Source organism: Ceratotherium simum, chromosome 32 (genome assembly GCF_057802395.1).
Source record: "Ceratotherium simum simum isolate JZ-2026a chromosome 32, ASM5780239v1, whole genome shotgun sequence".
Taxonomy (NCBI): domain Eukaryota; kingdom Metazoa; phylum Chordata; class Mammalia; order Perissodactyla; family Rhinocerotidae; genus Ceratotherium; species Ceratotherium simum.
The window spans coordinates 8135117-8148253 of NC_141931.1; the positions used below are offsets into that span (position 1 = coordinate 8135117).

At 35.8% G+C, this 13137-nt stretch overlaps 1 protein-coding gene across 7 annotated transcripts in view; it reads left to right on the top strand.

Annotated features, from left to right (window-relative positions):
* MKX (mohawk homeobox) overlaps positions 1–13137 on the top strand; it is a 63154-nt gene that overhangs the window by 14191 nt on the left and 35826 nt on the right. Inside the window, exon 6 of one of the 7 annotated variants that reach the window (XM_087420730.1) lies at positions 1–13137. This exon is cut by the window's right edge and continues 21344 nt beyond it. The exons of the other annotated variants lie outside the window; for them this stretch is intronic. Coding sequence (XP_087276856.1) covers positions 1–83 — 83 coding nt within the window. The 3' untranslated portion in view covers positions 84–13137. 7 annotated transcript variants of the gene reach the window in all.

The window sequence follows — 13137 nt, forward strand, 5'->3', positions numbered from 1 at the left end:
AAACTCCACTGCCAACAATGAAAACAACTCCAAACACTCAGAAATGCAGGAATAGTCTTGTAATTGGGTCTAGGAAGAAGTAAAAGATGCAATAAAAGACTATTTAGCTAATAACAAAAATTTTAAAACTACATGCTAATGTCTAATTAATGTGATCAGAGCAGAACTTGGAGGTAATTCAGAGCTTTATGAATGTTTATTTACAGACAAAGAAAAATAAATCAAGTCATTCAAGTACAGATAATTGAAAAAAGAATAAAAATAAAACAAACAAAAAAAGATAAAATGGAAAGCTGAAAAATAAATCAAGTTGACTCTTTAAAAGCAATAGGAAAATAAACAAGCAAAAATTGACACAAATTAAAGTTGGAAAGGAGGAAGGAGATATAGCAATCAATATATAGTTATTAAACAAAAGTTATCTTAAAAAATTATGAAGTAGTATGCATAATTGACAATATACTATATGCAGATGTGTAGGTAAAATGAATTGATATTATCCACACAAATTAAACTATAAATTCATAATGAGAAAAGTCTTAAATGACCACTAATTCAGGAAAAATTAAAGTTTTTAGTAAGCCCAGTTCCCAAAACACGTGAATTGATAGATTCATTGGATTTTTTTCAAACTTTGAAAAAATAATAAATTCTCATGCTTTTCTGGAACATATTAAAATATGAGAAGGATCTCAATTTTTAAAAATGTAAATATTATCCTGATCCCAAACCAGATTAAGTTAGGGTAAAAATAAAATTTTTTATTTATGATGCTGATCCTATGAAACAACATGGGAAATATTGATAATGTTAAGTGAAAAACAATTTAAAATTGTGAAAACACTGAATACAGTTATGACAATACAAATGTGTATAGACAAAAACAAGGAAGATTTTTTGGAAACAATGAAAATTACTTTTGATAAGGTGGAATAATTGAAAGTCTGTTATTTTTAAAAAAATTTCTTATAAATTTCTTTATGTTGCCCAGTAAAAGCAAGGTCATATGTCTATGAGATTTACCCAGTGTGATAAGTCTTCTGAAAATGTGTGCCCTTTTCAGAGGTGACCAAATATAAAATCAGGGAGAGAAGAGCATGCCTGTATAGTTGATGCTTTTCAAAGTTAAATATCTTGGCCATTTATTTTTATTAAAGCATTCCACATGCACTTGGTCTGTATTATGGACTATTCATTTGCAGAGTCCTATTTCTAAATAAAAACTTATTTTTTAGCTATGCAAGCAATGAGAAAGCAGCCTAGACATGTAAACTTCTGGTTTTTCATGCTTGTGTATAAACTTAAAAAGAACAAAATAAATTTTTTGTTTTTGTGGATGGAGAATTAAGAAAGATTGGTGGTCTAAGACTGGTCTGCTAAATTTCAGACCAAAACAATAAATGGCTGTCTTCTGTGAGAACTGAATGACAGCGTTGGGGCAGTTGTAGCTGGGTTACCACTCATGCATAAAGAGTAGAACAGGAGATTTCAATAAATACTTTCTGAGCGAATGCTATGGTTTTCTCTGGCATACGGGCTTACTCTGAATTCCTTCAATTCTTTCCGGTTATATCTTTCTTTCCTCACCCAAACAGAACTCTTCTAAGTGTGCTTTTAAACACCACTCCTCTCTCCCACTCTAGTTCTACATTAGTACCAAGATCTTACTTTTAAATTCTTTTGCAAGAATAGATCACCTTTAAATACAATTTATTGGTTTATCTGTGCTAAGAAATTTTGTCCATTTTTCCATCCAGTTTTGTAAAAGAGTTGCTAAGGATGCATTTCATTAAATATATGGAATCAAAAAGACAAATGAAAGCATTGGTGCGTGGAACCAGAATGTATCACTGAATTTCATTTCACTTACTCTTGCTAGATTCTAGGCGGGACAAGCCTGGTTGATTATAAAGTAGTAACTCTAATTGAAGATTTCACTAGACACCTTCAAAGTAGATACAAACATGTTTTTATTGATTTTATGTAGACATTAAATATTTCTCTGTCATCTACAGTCTTCTGCATCATGCCAGGCTCTCAATAAATATTGGTTAAAATGTTTCTGACAGCAGCAATTATAACATTAGAATTGATCAGAATTATTAAGGTCATTGCTTCTAAATACAGTTAAGTAATACTCAAGAAAATTTAGTCACTCAGTGTCATCTGCTGAATTAAGTCATCTCAATTAAAGTTGTAATCCATTTTCCTCATGTTAGGTTAACGAATGACACTTTTCAGGTATTTGATGGAGTGAATTCCCATTACAAACTGATCGCCGTGCCTCCAGCCCCTAAGGTGGGTCTGCTCTCTGAGGTATCAGGATAAGGACGCTAGCCATAATATCCACCTCCATTCCTGTTGAATCCATGCTCATGTTCTCCAGATGGGACCATCTGTGAAGGAGCCATCAGCCCTCTGTGCCACCTTACAGAGTCTTCACTGGAGCCTTTCCTAACTTGGGTTAGAGTTTAATTTACCCTCAAAACCAAGCCTATTGAATGCCCTTCTTTGCTGAGAGAGATAGGAGAGGTTTCCCAGAAGTGTACTGATGGGAGAAAATCAGGCAAGTCTTGAAATAAATTGTGAGGACTTTCCCTCTTCTTTTGCTTGGCTTGAGGACAAGTCCCTCTTATGTTCTTTCTTTTTGCAGCTCACAAATGATCAACTTATAATTGGCTAGTACATTCGAATGGTTACCCTCTGAGTCCCACTGCTCTGCTGGTATATAATTCATAAATTTAACCTGCTCCCACGAGGCTGAATGTATAAGCTTCATCTCGTTAAACTGTCTAAAATCCCTCTTAATTATACACATCTGGTGTTGCAAAAACATATAGGCGGATAGGACTCTTTTTTATGTTAGTGTGAATTATTCAGATTAGCTTCCTCTCCACTTGACTGAGGTGAATCCCTGAAGAAATGGAGATTTTTATTGAGAGAAAAAAGAAGTCATTTATTTGGTGCAAGGGACTCTTTGGGAGGTAGAGTCCATTTGGATGGCCTGCTGCAGTTGGAGAAAAATAAGAAAATGAGGAATTTTGGTTACTGAGGAAAAGGGAACTAGGAAGTAGAAAGTTTGAGAGGATGACAAAGGCTAAATACCATTTCCAAATATTTTTTCTTGGCTAATGATGACCCAAAAGGGAGAGATGTTCTTTGTTCTCTCTTTTCCTGCACACTCCTGTACTTTAGAATTTAAACTGGTATTATCAGTAGTATAACCCAGGTATGCTCATGAGTTCAATAAACCATTGGATTAGCCTTGGATTTAACCTTAATTTATAGCATAGTTTGTTTGGAGAAATGTACTCTCAGTTCTAACAACTGAGTTGTTGGGACACAATCCGTTCACATATGAGGTGCTCTTTCATGCATTCATTCCACATACAAAAATGTTTATTAAGAGCCACTCCACACAGACCCTATTCCAGGCTCCCTGGAGTCCTGTGTTTTGTGCTAGGCTTCTCATCAAAGAAACCATAGTTAAATGAAGCAGAAGAAAGATTTAAAGAGATGCCTTGGCAGATCTTTTTGAACAGTGAATAATCACTCCTAATTTATATGTTTCATCAGTTTTGGATTTTGTATTTGGAGGTAGCTTAAAGATAGCCTCATGGCAGTCAAGAGAAGGCTTCATCAAGAGCCAGCTGTTAAGGGTGGTGTGTGTTTCTCTATATATGCTAGGTTTCTCTTTAGGATTTTGTTGACCAGTAAATCTACTTTGGCTACTTTTTTCTTCTTTTATTTTCCGTTTTGTGCTTGTCACTTCCTTGTTTTTAGTGAAAGAATTAAGCTTTGCCATTTTGGATTATTCCAGATGTTCTTTTCCTGGCATGAAAATGCCTGTTGATATACTCCAACAGAGAATAATAAAACCCTCGATCACCAGCCCAGTTAGTGACATTTAAAGGATTCTTGAAAGGTTATCCAATTTCTTGTCTTGTATCTTTACTACAATAATACCTCACGTATCAAACACCATCTGGGAACGAGTGAAATTTTCAGATAGAAATTTAAGTGCTGATTTAAAAAATTTCAGATTTCTGCTCTCCTAAACTTAAAATATTAGACACAGCATGTGGGGTGTGCATCAACATCCTCTCTTTTCTCTAAGCTCCCTCCTCCTGTAGCTTTTTATGTGCCATTCCACTCTTTCAAAATTTTAGGATTAACCACAATCCTAAACTTGCCCCTAATACTTTTGAACAAAGAATGATGCCTTTCTGATAGCCTTTTAAAAGGGATCTTTGCTTATTACTTATTTCAAAGCAGTAATGTTTTAAATGAGATTGATAGAAATTCTGACCTTTGAGTAGGCATGGGGTTCCTCTAGAATTATAAAGACAAGCATTATTTTGAACACCATAGATTCTTAAGTATTAATCAGAGATGGCAAAACACATTCACCTGGATTATTTCTGAAATGCAAATTAGCTTGATTTTTGAAATTAAATTTTCTTTACAGATTCACTTGCAAAATTTAAATGAAATTGCATAAGTGTTCCACCTTCTGTGAACAACGAAGAGATTAATGGCAGACAAAAATAGAAAAAGAGAACAAATATTGGCATGAGCAGTTCGCTGGCTCCTTTCAGGAGTAGCTTTTCATTCACTTTTCTTTGTTTGTTGTTTGGTATCCTGTGAGAGCCTGAAAAAGCCTAATGTAGATGCTGAGTCTTACAGCCTCATTCAACAACATGGCTTACAAACAAATCGAAAGCATACGGCAGCTTAGTTTATAAAATGTACACATTTTTTAGAGCTGTGTTTGATCCTGACAGTTTTTGTCCTCTTATCATTGTTTCCTCATGCAGTGCCTAAGAAGGATAGCAACGCTGATTTCTTATTTGTGTGAATGTGGACAAACTGTTTTCTGAAATGCAGCTATGTTCTCTCTCCTCTTTTGTGCTGACACTCACTGCCCTGTATGTATTAAAAGCTCTCTGAGACCCTGAAATGGTGTTTTATTCATTTTATAGTCCCCCTGGCACTTAGTACAGTGTCTTTCACATATTTGCTCCATAACTGTTTCTTAGATGAATGAGTTAGTGTTTTAATGATTTAGTCTGTCTGCCTCTTAAATCATAAAAGATATTTTAATGTACATATGTATATGTTGATCTGTGTCTGTGAACATGACAAGAGAAAGAAAATGGTCCTGAATAAGTTTAAATGGGTAAAAAAAAAAAAGGAAAATGCAAAAAAGTTAAAACCAGAGGAAAAAAATTAAACAAAGTGAAGCTTATAAAACTATGAGATGTTTTAAGAGATTCAAAATAAAACCTTGGAAAGTATAAAATGAAACTAAACCGATTTTCAAGTAAAAGAGTGACTTTGAGGAAAATGCAAGGATGATAAATGGAAAAGATTAACTAGTTTAAAGAAAACCTACTGAAGAATAAAAGGTATAGCAGATAGACAAACACAAATGGAGCTTTTATGAATTTGACTTCACTAAGTAATGATATTTATTGTCTATCTCCGTCTAGCACATAGCCTTGTAGATGAGGTTTAAGAAACAAAGCACAGATTTAGATCCACTGATTTAAACTCTCCTGCCACGTTCACTGTCAGGGTTGACATGACAGCTTTGACTTTTTAAGAATGACTATTTTTAATCCGATGATAGAATCGGAGAATGTCTATGCAGAAATTTTACATTTTCTCTCTCCTCCACGTATAAAAGTAAAGATCCTATACATTGTACATATTTTGTTGTTAAAAAGTTTATCAACATGAAATTTTGATTCTGCAGGGGTGTTCTCTATATTTTGGCATTCCTATTCTACAGGCATTCAACCAATTGCGGTTGATTTTCTGATACTCTGTGCATTTCAGACTTGCTGAGTGGTCAGTCACATCCTGGTGCAGTTTCAGAGAAATGCTTGTTCATGTCACTATATTTAAGACTGTGTCAGTATTTCCATTAAGAGACTTTTTTCATTCCCTAGGGCTTCTAAATAAGTCGTAAAAAGTCAAGCCAAACTCAAAGCTGGCATAAAAGGGCCTTTTTTTCTTCTATGTGTAAGGAATATCAGTGCATGACTCCCACTAATTCTAAGTTTAGTTAGGTTTGTAAACTCTTTACACACTGACAAGACCAAATAAGATCCATTGACACCTCTCCAGCCTGGGACTAAAAAGGATGTCAAAAAGTTTTTACTGTTGGTGAAAATAACAAGACATTCTATTTAATGAATATGGAAGTGGTTTCTTTTCTTTCTTTCTTTTTTGGTTAGTTGCTGTTAGTTTTTCCCTTCTGCCTCCCTACTTTCTACCTCCCTACTTTGTTTCTAAAATTAAACAGGTATTTTTCTATGTCAAGATTTGTCTTGTTGATGTAACAGAATTTTTACTCAGGATAAATATGTGTTTTCTTCCAGGCCAGAATTTTGGTAGTTTTAAATGTTGGAAGCTTGTGTTCTTGTTTTCTATTAGAAATTGTATCATTTATAATTGTGAGTTTTGAGGCAGCAAAAAAGTAATAATTTTCTTCATTTTCCCAATTTCTGTCACAAAAGTGTAATTTTTTTCTTGGTTTCCAATTTAAATGAAGAATGGCATGTTTAAATAGCAACCGCATAATGAACCTTTTTCTCCCTTTCCTCTTTGACAGCTTTGTTACTCAATTTCTCTCATTTTCATTGTACTAAAGAAGGAAATAGTCCAGGATTTTTATACATCCAGTGGTGAACTTGAAAGGATCCTCCAGTTCAATCCCTTAATTTGCAGATTAGGAAACTGCTTTAGGGTCTACACTAGGCATTGAAATTGTTGGTTTTTTGGATATGAGTGCCTTGGTTGCTTGGAGACGTGATCCTGATCCTTGGCTCAGTAAGTCTAATTGCTTTTGGCAATTTCAGGTACTTAATTGACTTTTACTTAAAAAATACTTAAGTCATTAGTATTAAACTTTTGAGAACTTAGGCTAGGTGTACGTGAATTTAAAAATATTTCCGTCTTTTTTAATGGTTGCAGTGGAAATGTCTTTACACATGTTAATAGATTGCAGGTTTTCCTAGGCAGACAGTACCTGGGGATCATCCTTTGGTTACTAAGGGAAATAGGAACGGTTTGTAGAAGATCCCTAACAGTTAATACTGCTGGGGCGTGTGTGTGTGTGTGTATGGGTGTGTGTCTGTGTGTGTGTATTCTTCATCGTTGTAGTAGTAATAGAAATTGAACATAGTTGGGGAAAAAAGTAGCTTTTGAAAACGACCAATGGTATCTTTCCTCTGCCCTGTTCGCACGCTGGAAACATTGAGTCATTACCTGAAAGTGGTCAGAAAAAACGGGAGTGATAATAACAACCCAATTGGAAAGTGGCTTCGGGAAGGTAGATTAGTCTCAGCTTTAAGCAACAACATCACTCATCCACTTCCAACAATTTTGGATCTTCCCAGTCAGAAAAGCGAGCCATGAACTATTTTTCCCAGCCCAGTAGGGCTGTGGCGCAAGGAAGGCTGAGGAACTGCAGAATCGAATTCACCTTAAGCACTTCCTCAGGTCAGGCCCGTCGTTGGATGTACACAGAAAAAACAAAACTAAAGTTTAGACTTCACATCTCACAGATTTGGGCAGCACCTTAGTGATAGCATGTGGCCTGGATGCTGTCAAGTGTGTGTTGTCTCTTCCACAATCACTGAACTGCAGATCGGGTTACAAACAGCATCTTGCCCACTGACTTTGGTGCTTTGGAGTATGTTTGATACAGTGACCAAGATGAACATCTTTGACAGGGAGCCTGTGTTCCCTTTTTGTACCATTTATATATGTATGTTCATATATATTTATATTTATATATATATATGCTGTACACAAAAGCAATTTTGCCTTTGGTCAAGCTTCATTTAAATAAAGAGGACATTTTTTTAAATAGTGATTTTGAGAAGAGTATTTTGGTAATATAAAATTAAAATGGAAAAATGACGCAAATGAAAATGAAACCTTTTCAAGCGCTGAAAGGTGGTCAGAGACAACCATTCATAAAGTAGGAGTTCCAAGAAACAGTTTGCTCTTTAAGTTTTCACACAGTTACCTGTGTATTTAAAATTTAGAACTGATAGTCCCTTCGATGGAGCCAGACTCAGGTTATGGTGGACAAATCTCTCAGTATGGCAGAGACATTTCAAGTAAGAATGCCCTGTTCTGCCAAGACTGTCATTATGACACTAAAATGTACCCTTTTGCGAAGGGCCAGAATTCAGAGGCTCTCCTTCCAGTTTTTACACTGATTTAGACAACAGATGCATAAAAGGCAAAGTGGTATTCAGGATCATTTGTCACATGGCTTCAGGGCAAGGGGATGGCTATCTGGCAAGAGCAAGAATTCCTTAAATGTTACTGGGGCTTACATTTCTGAACGTAAAATCCGTGGCCAGAAGTTGCATGGTGCCAAGTGCCTTTGCTGTGATGTCTTCGCCAAACACAAAGCTAGATGGTTGCGATACTGTGGCTGCTTGAGGATCCACATAGCCTTTGCTAGTTTGCAACTGAGGTTGAGTGCTGCTGTTGTTTTGCAGTTTCTTTTATTGTTGTCTTGGTTGTATTTATTCTCATTGTATTTTTTTTTTCCCTCCTTTAATTCTTCTCTGAGCTAGCTGCTCAGTCTCTGCTGGATCAAGGAGTTTTTTCACAACCTTGTCAGTTGTATGACTGGTCTTGTTTTAGTTTTTATTGTGTCTCCTGGGTTCCTTTACTTCAGACCTTTCCAGAAATATGGCACCAATTCAGATTTACTCATAACCCATGGGGCCTCCGGTTTATCTAACCTGTGTACTTTTTTCTTTCAGAAGACTTTTTTTTTAATTTATATTTTTTTCTTAAAATGTGCTTTAAAAAGTATAAACATAAATCATCTGGAAGAGTAATTCTCAACTATCTTGAAAGGTGTTTGAGGACTATTTCACAGTTACTATGATTGAAGCAGTAAAATTTAGTTTATAGTTACAATAACTTTCCTCTCATTAGGAAAATATAAAAAAGCTCAACTTTATGATTTCATGACATATTACCAACCCCCAAATACCATTCCTAATCCCCATCCCCTAACACACACAGTCAATGAAATGCTAATAGGAAGCTCAGAGAAGAACCATAAAGGGAATGATCCATGTTCTGTTTGACCTTATGCTGTTTCTCAGGTGCTTTAATTGAAATGATAGTGCAAAGGTCTGAGACTTGGTTGAAGCAATACGAGTTTAATCTATCTTTTGACTATGGTTAAATTCCTGCTGCTTCAACCGTGGTTTGGAAAATGACTTTGCTGGGCCCAGATTTTCTCTCCAGTCAGCCTCCTTAGCTGACCTGAAATTACCCACATGTAGATTAGGCTACAGGAAGTTATGATGTGAAAAGAGCAGGGAGCATTGCTTAGAAATCAGGAGCTCTGAATTTAGCCAGAACTGCTAGCAATTAAGTGTGGATTCTAAGGCAAGTCCCTTTATTAAGAAGGGCCTCTGTTCCTTTAATAAGGGCGTGTGACAAAGTAATCCATAAGTACCTTATTACCTGTGATAATCTGAGATTCTGTGAAATGCGTAGGGAGAAAAGGGAGCCCAAGTTTACAGAAAGTCATAGTTAGATGCATTCCATATTATCTCTATTAGAAACAGAACTTGGGCTCTGAGCAACAGCACAGGAACATTTCAAAGGAGCATTGGGGAGCAGGGCAGCAGTCACCCCCCTGGTGGCAGATAAAGACCCTGCCAAGGAGGGTATTGGGCCCTGAGGGCGGGTCAGGAGGCCAAGAGGGGAGAGGGTGCGTGGCTAGATGTCAAGGTGTTCTTTATATCTTGTGTCATTTTTAGGAAGATCTAATCCGAGATTATATAAGTTTGCTTCTACCTTTTCTTCTACTACTTTTTATTATTTTAACTGTACATTTATATAATCTATCTAAAATTTTTTTGAAAATTGTATGAGGTAATGATCTGACTTCTATTTTTTCCCTGCAAATTGATCGTCAGTTGTCCCAACACCATTTACTGAGTACTTCCACCTTCCCTTACTGGTTTGAAATGCTGCCTTTATTATATACTAACTTCCTAATTTATGTGTGTCTGTTTCGAGACTCCAACGTTTCCATCGAACTTTAAAAATATTCCTTTATCAGTAACACACTGTTTTCATGACTGGAGCTTTATTGTGCATTTTGGCATATGGCAGGGTATGTCTACTTTCACTTTTTTCGAAATACTCTCATCTAGGCTCTTGAATTTACTTTTCCAGTTGAACTTTGGAATAAGTTTGACAAGTTCTATTAAAAAAATTCCATTGGGGGCCGGCCCCAGTGGTGTAGCGGTTAAGTGCGCACACTCTGCTGCTGGTGGCCCGGGTTCGGATCCCAGGCGCGCACCGACACACCGCTTGTCAGGCCATGCTGAGGCAGCATCCCACATAAAGTAGAGGAAGATGGGCACAGATGTTAGCCCAGGGCCAGTCTTCCTCAGCAAAAAGAGGAGGATTGGCATGGATGTTAGCTCAGGGCTGATCTTCCTCACACACACACACACACAAATTCCATTGGAAATTTATTTGGGATTGCATTGAATTTATATATTACTTTAGGGAATATTTTTATCCTTATTACATCAAGTCTTTCCACTCAGGAACATGATATATTTCTCCATTTATTCTGATCATCTTTCATGACATTCAGTAAGTTTTTATAGTTTTTTTTCTGCATAGGGTTTGCATATTTCTTACTAAGTTAATTATTTTGTTGTTTCTGTTGTTTCTCTTGCAGATGACTTCTTGTCTATTATATTTTGTAATAGTTATCACTGACATATAGGAAATCTGTTGGGTTTTGTATATTTTTCTTATATGCAGTTGGAGTGTCAAAGTACACAGAAGCATATATCCTTCAAACGGTCACAGTTTCATGTCTGTCTTCTCCTCCTCCCTCTTCCCTTCCCTTCCTCCCTCCAGTTGTTGCATTGAGTTGACCAGGTTTTCCAAAATAATGTTGAATAGTAGCAGTGAGGGCAGACAATATAAGGAATTTTCCTTATAGTTTATCATTAAGTATGATGTTTGCAGAAAGTTTCTGGTATAATTTCTTTATCAAGTTAAGGGATTCTCCTTCCATTCCTAGATTATTTAATAAGAGATTCCCCCACCCCCAAACACACACATAACTAAATAGGTTATTGCATTTGTTAAACGCTGTTTCCACAGTTTTTAATACGATCATCTAATTGTTCTCTATTAATCTATTTATATAGAGTAAATTCCCTAGTGTTTAACTGTCTTTGAATTCTTGGGAAAAATTCGATTCCATCACAATATATTGTTCTTTTGATATATATCTGGATTCGATTTATTAATATTTTATTTAGTAATTTTGTAATTCTCCAGTGAGATTTCAATTCAAAATTCTCCAGTGAGATTTGTCTGTAATTTTCTTTTTTTCTAATGCTCTCCTTGCACAATTTTGATATTAGAGTTATGCTAGTCTTGTCAAATGGGCTGGAAAGTATTTCATCTTTTTCTACTCTGGAAGCGTTTAAATAAAGTATGGATTAGCTCTTCCTGATGTCGTGGAGGTTGGAAAGAATTCACCTGTGAAATGGTCTTTGCCAGGGGTTCCTTGGTTCTCTCCTTTTCTTCTTACATTTTTCATCTTTCTCCTCTATGTTATGAAGAGTTTCCTCAATTTTACCTTCCAGATTACTAATTTAATCTTCATATTTGCCCCATCCATTCTATTAATCAACCTTTCTATTGCAATTTTTCTTTCAATTTTGTATCTTGCTTTTGTTGTCCAAGAACATCTTTTTTTCTTATGGCTTCTTTTTTATAGCAGCCATAACCTCATGGAGATCAGAAGTTACCTGAATCTCTACTCTGTACTTCTTAAGGACTTAATGCCTTTGCTAGGAGCCCCATTGAGGCAGGTCCCCTAACTTGTTTAAAGCACATTTGTAGCAGCTGTGTCCTGGGGTCATCTAACCCAGAGGCACTCTACAGACTCAGCAAGAAAAGGCATTGCCTAGCTCTTCTGATGTCTGTCCTTTAAGTGGTAACCTTCGTGATTCCCCTCATGGCCCACTCACTCTCTGACTGTGAACTGCTGACTTGAAATATCTTCTCTGCCCTGTTGGGAGAAGCAGCTCATACTCTGCCGGGTCTCGCCCCCAACCTGTTTCCACCTGTCTGAGTTGCGGTTCTATTGGAATTTCCCCACCAACTTGATGCCATCAGCATTTCATCTTTCATGAATTTCTCAAGTTTTCTGATTTGGCTGTGGTACTTATATTGTTTTCTAGCACTGCTAGTCACTTATTTGTTTTTAAATTTACATTCTGTAATTTCAGTGGGATTTTGAGAGAGAAGTAAATTAGGCTTATTCAGTGCATCCTTTGAAAGGGAACTCTGTCATATAGAATTTTAGTAAATGATTTTATAAAAGATGCTTCTTTTGTTTCTGATAGTTTTTAGTGGGAATTTGCACGTATTTAGAGTTACACGTAGATTCTGAATATCAAAGGAATAATAAATATGGAGTAATTGGATGCAGAATGGAACCTGGGCACTCCTGGAAAATTCCTGATAGGTTTCATGTACATAGACATGACACGTTGTGATGGGTAAGACTTTCCAAACTACAGTGCTTGAAATAAAGAGCTAAATGTAATTTAGTTAAATAAAAAATGCCTGTAATTATAATATGATATAGTCGTACTTGGCAGTCGTGCACCTAATAAATACTACACTTTTGAAATGTGATTGGAATCCAAATGGATATTATTTTACTTTGTAGTTAAGCACGTGGCAGGACATGCTAGAACTAACTTTTCTTTTTGTCCTTCCAGTGGAAAACTTAAATTCCTTGTTTGAGTGAGTACTGTTGGGAATTTTTTAAGTAAAAACAAGGAACTAAGAATTCCATTCCTTTTTGCCAATCTTTCCTTCAAGCAAAATTATCAATTAATGAAGCATTAAATAATCATATGCTTCATATTCTTTTTTATCCATTTGTACTTCAATTACTTTAATAATTTTTAGCTGGTGCTACAGATGTAGTTGATTAAAGTTATACATCAAAATAAAAAGATACCATGGGAAAGAAAGGGCCATCATGTTTCAAAAATATTATATTAGTGAATTACATATTAAAATTTGCATTAT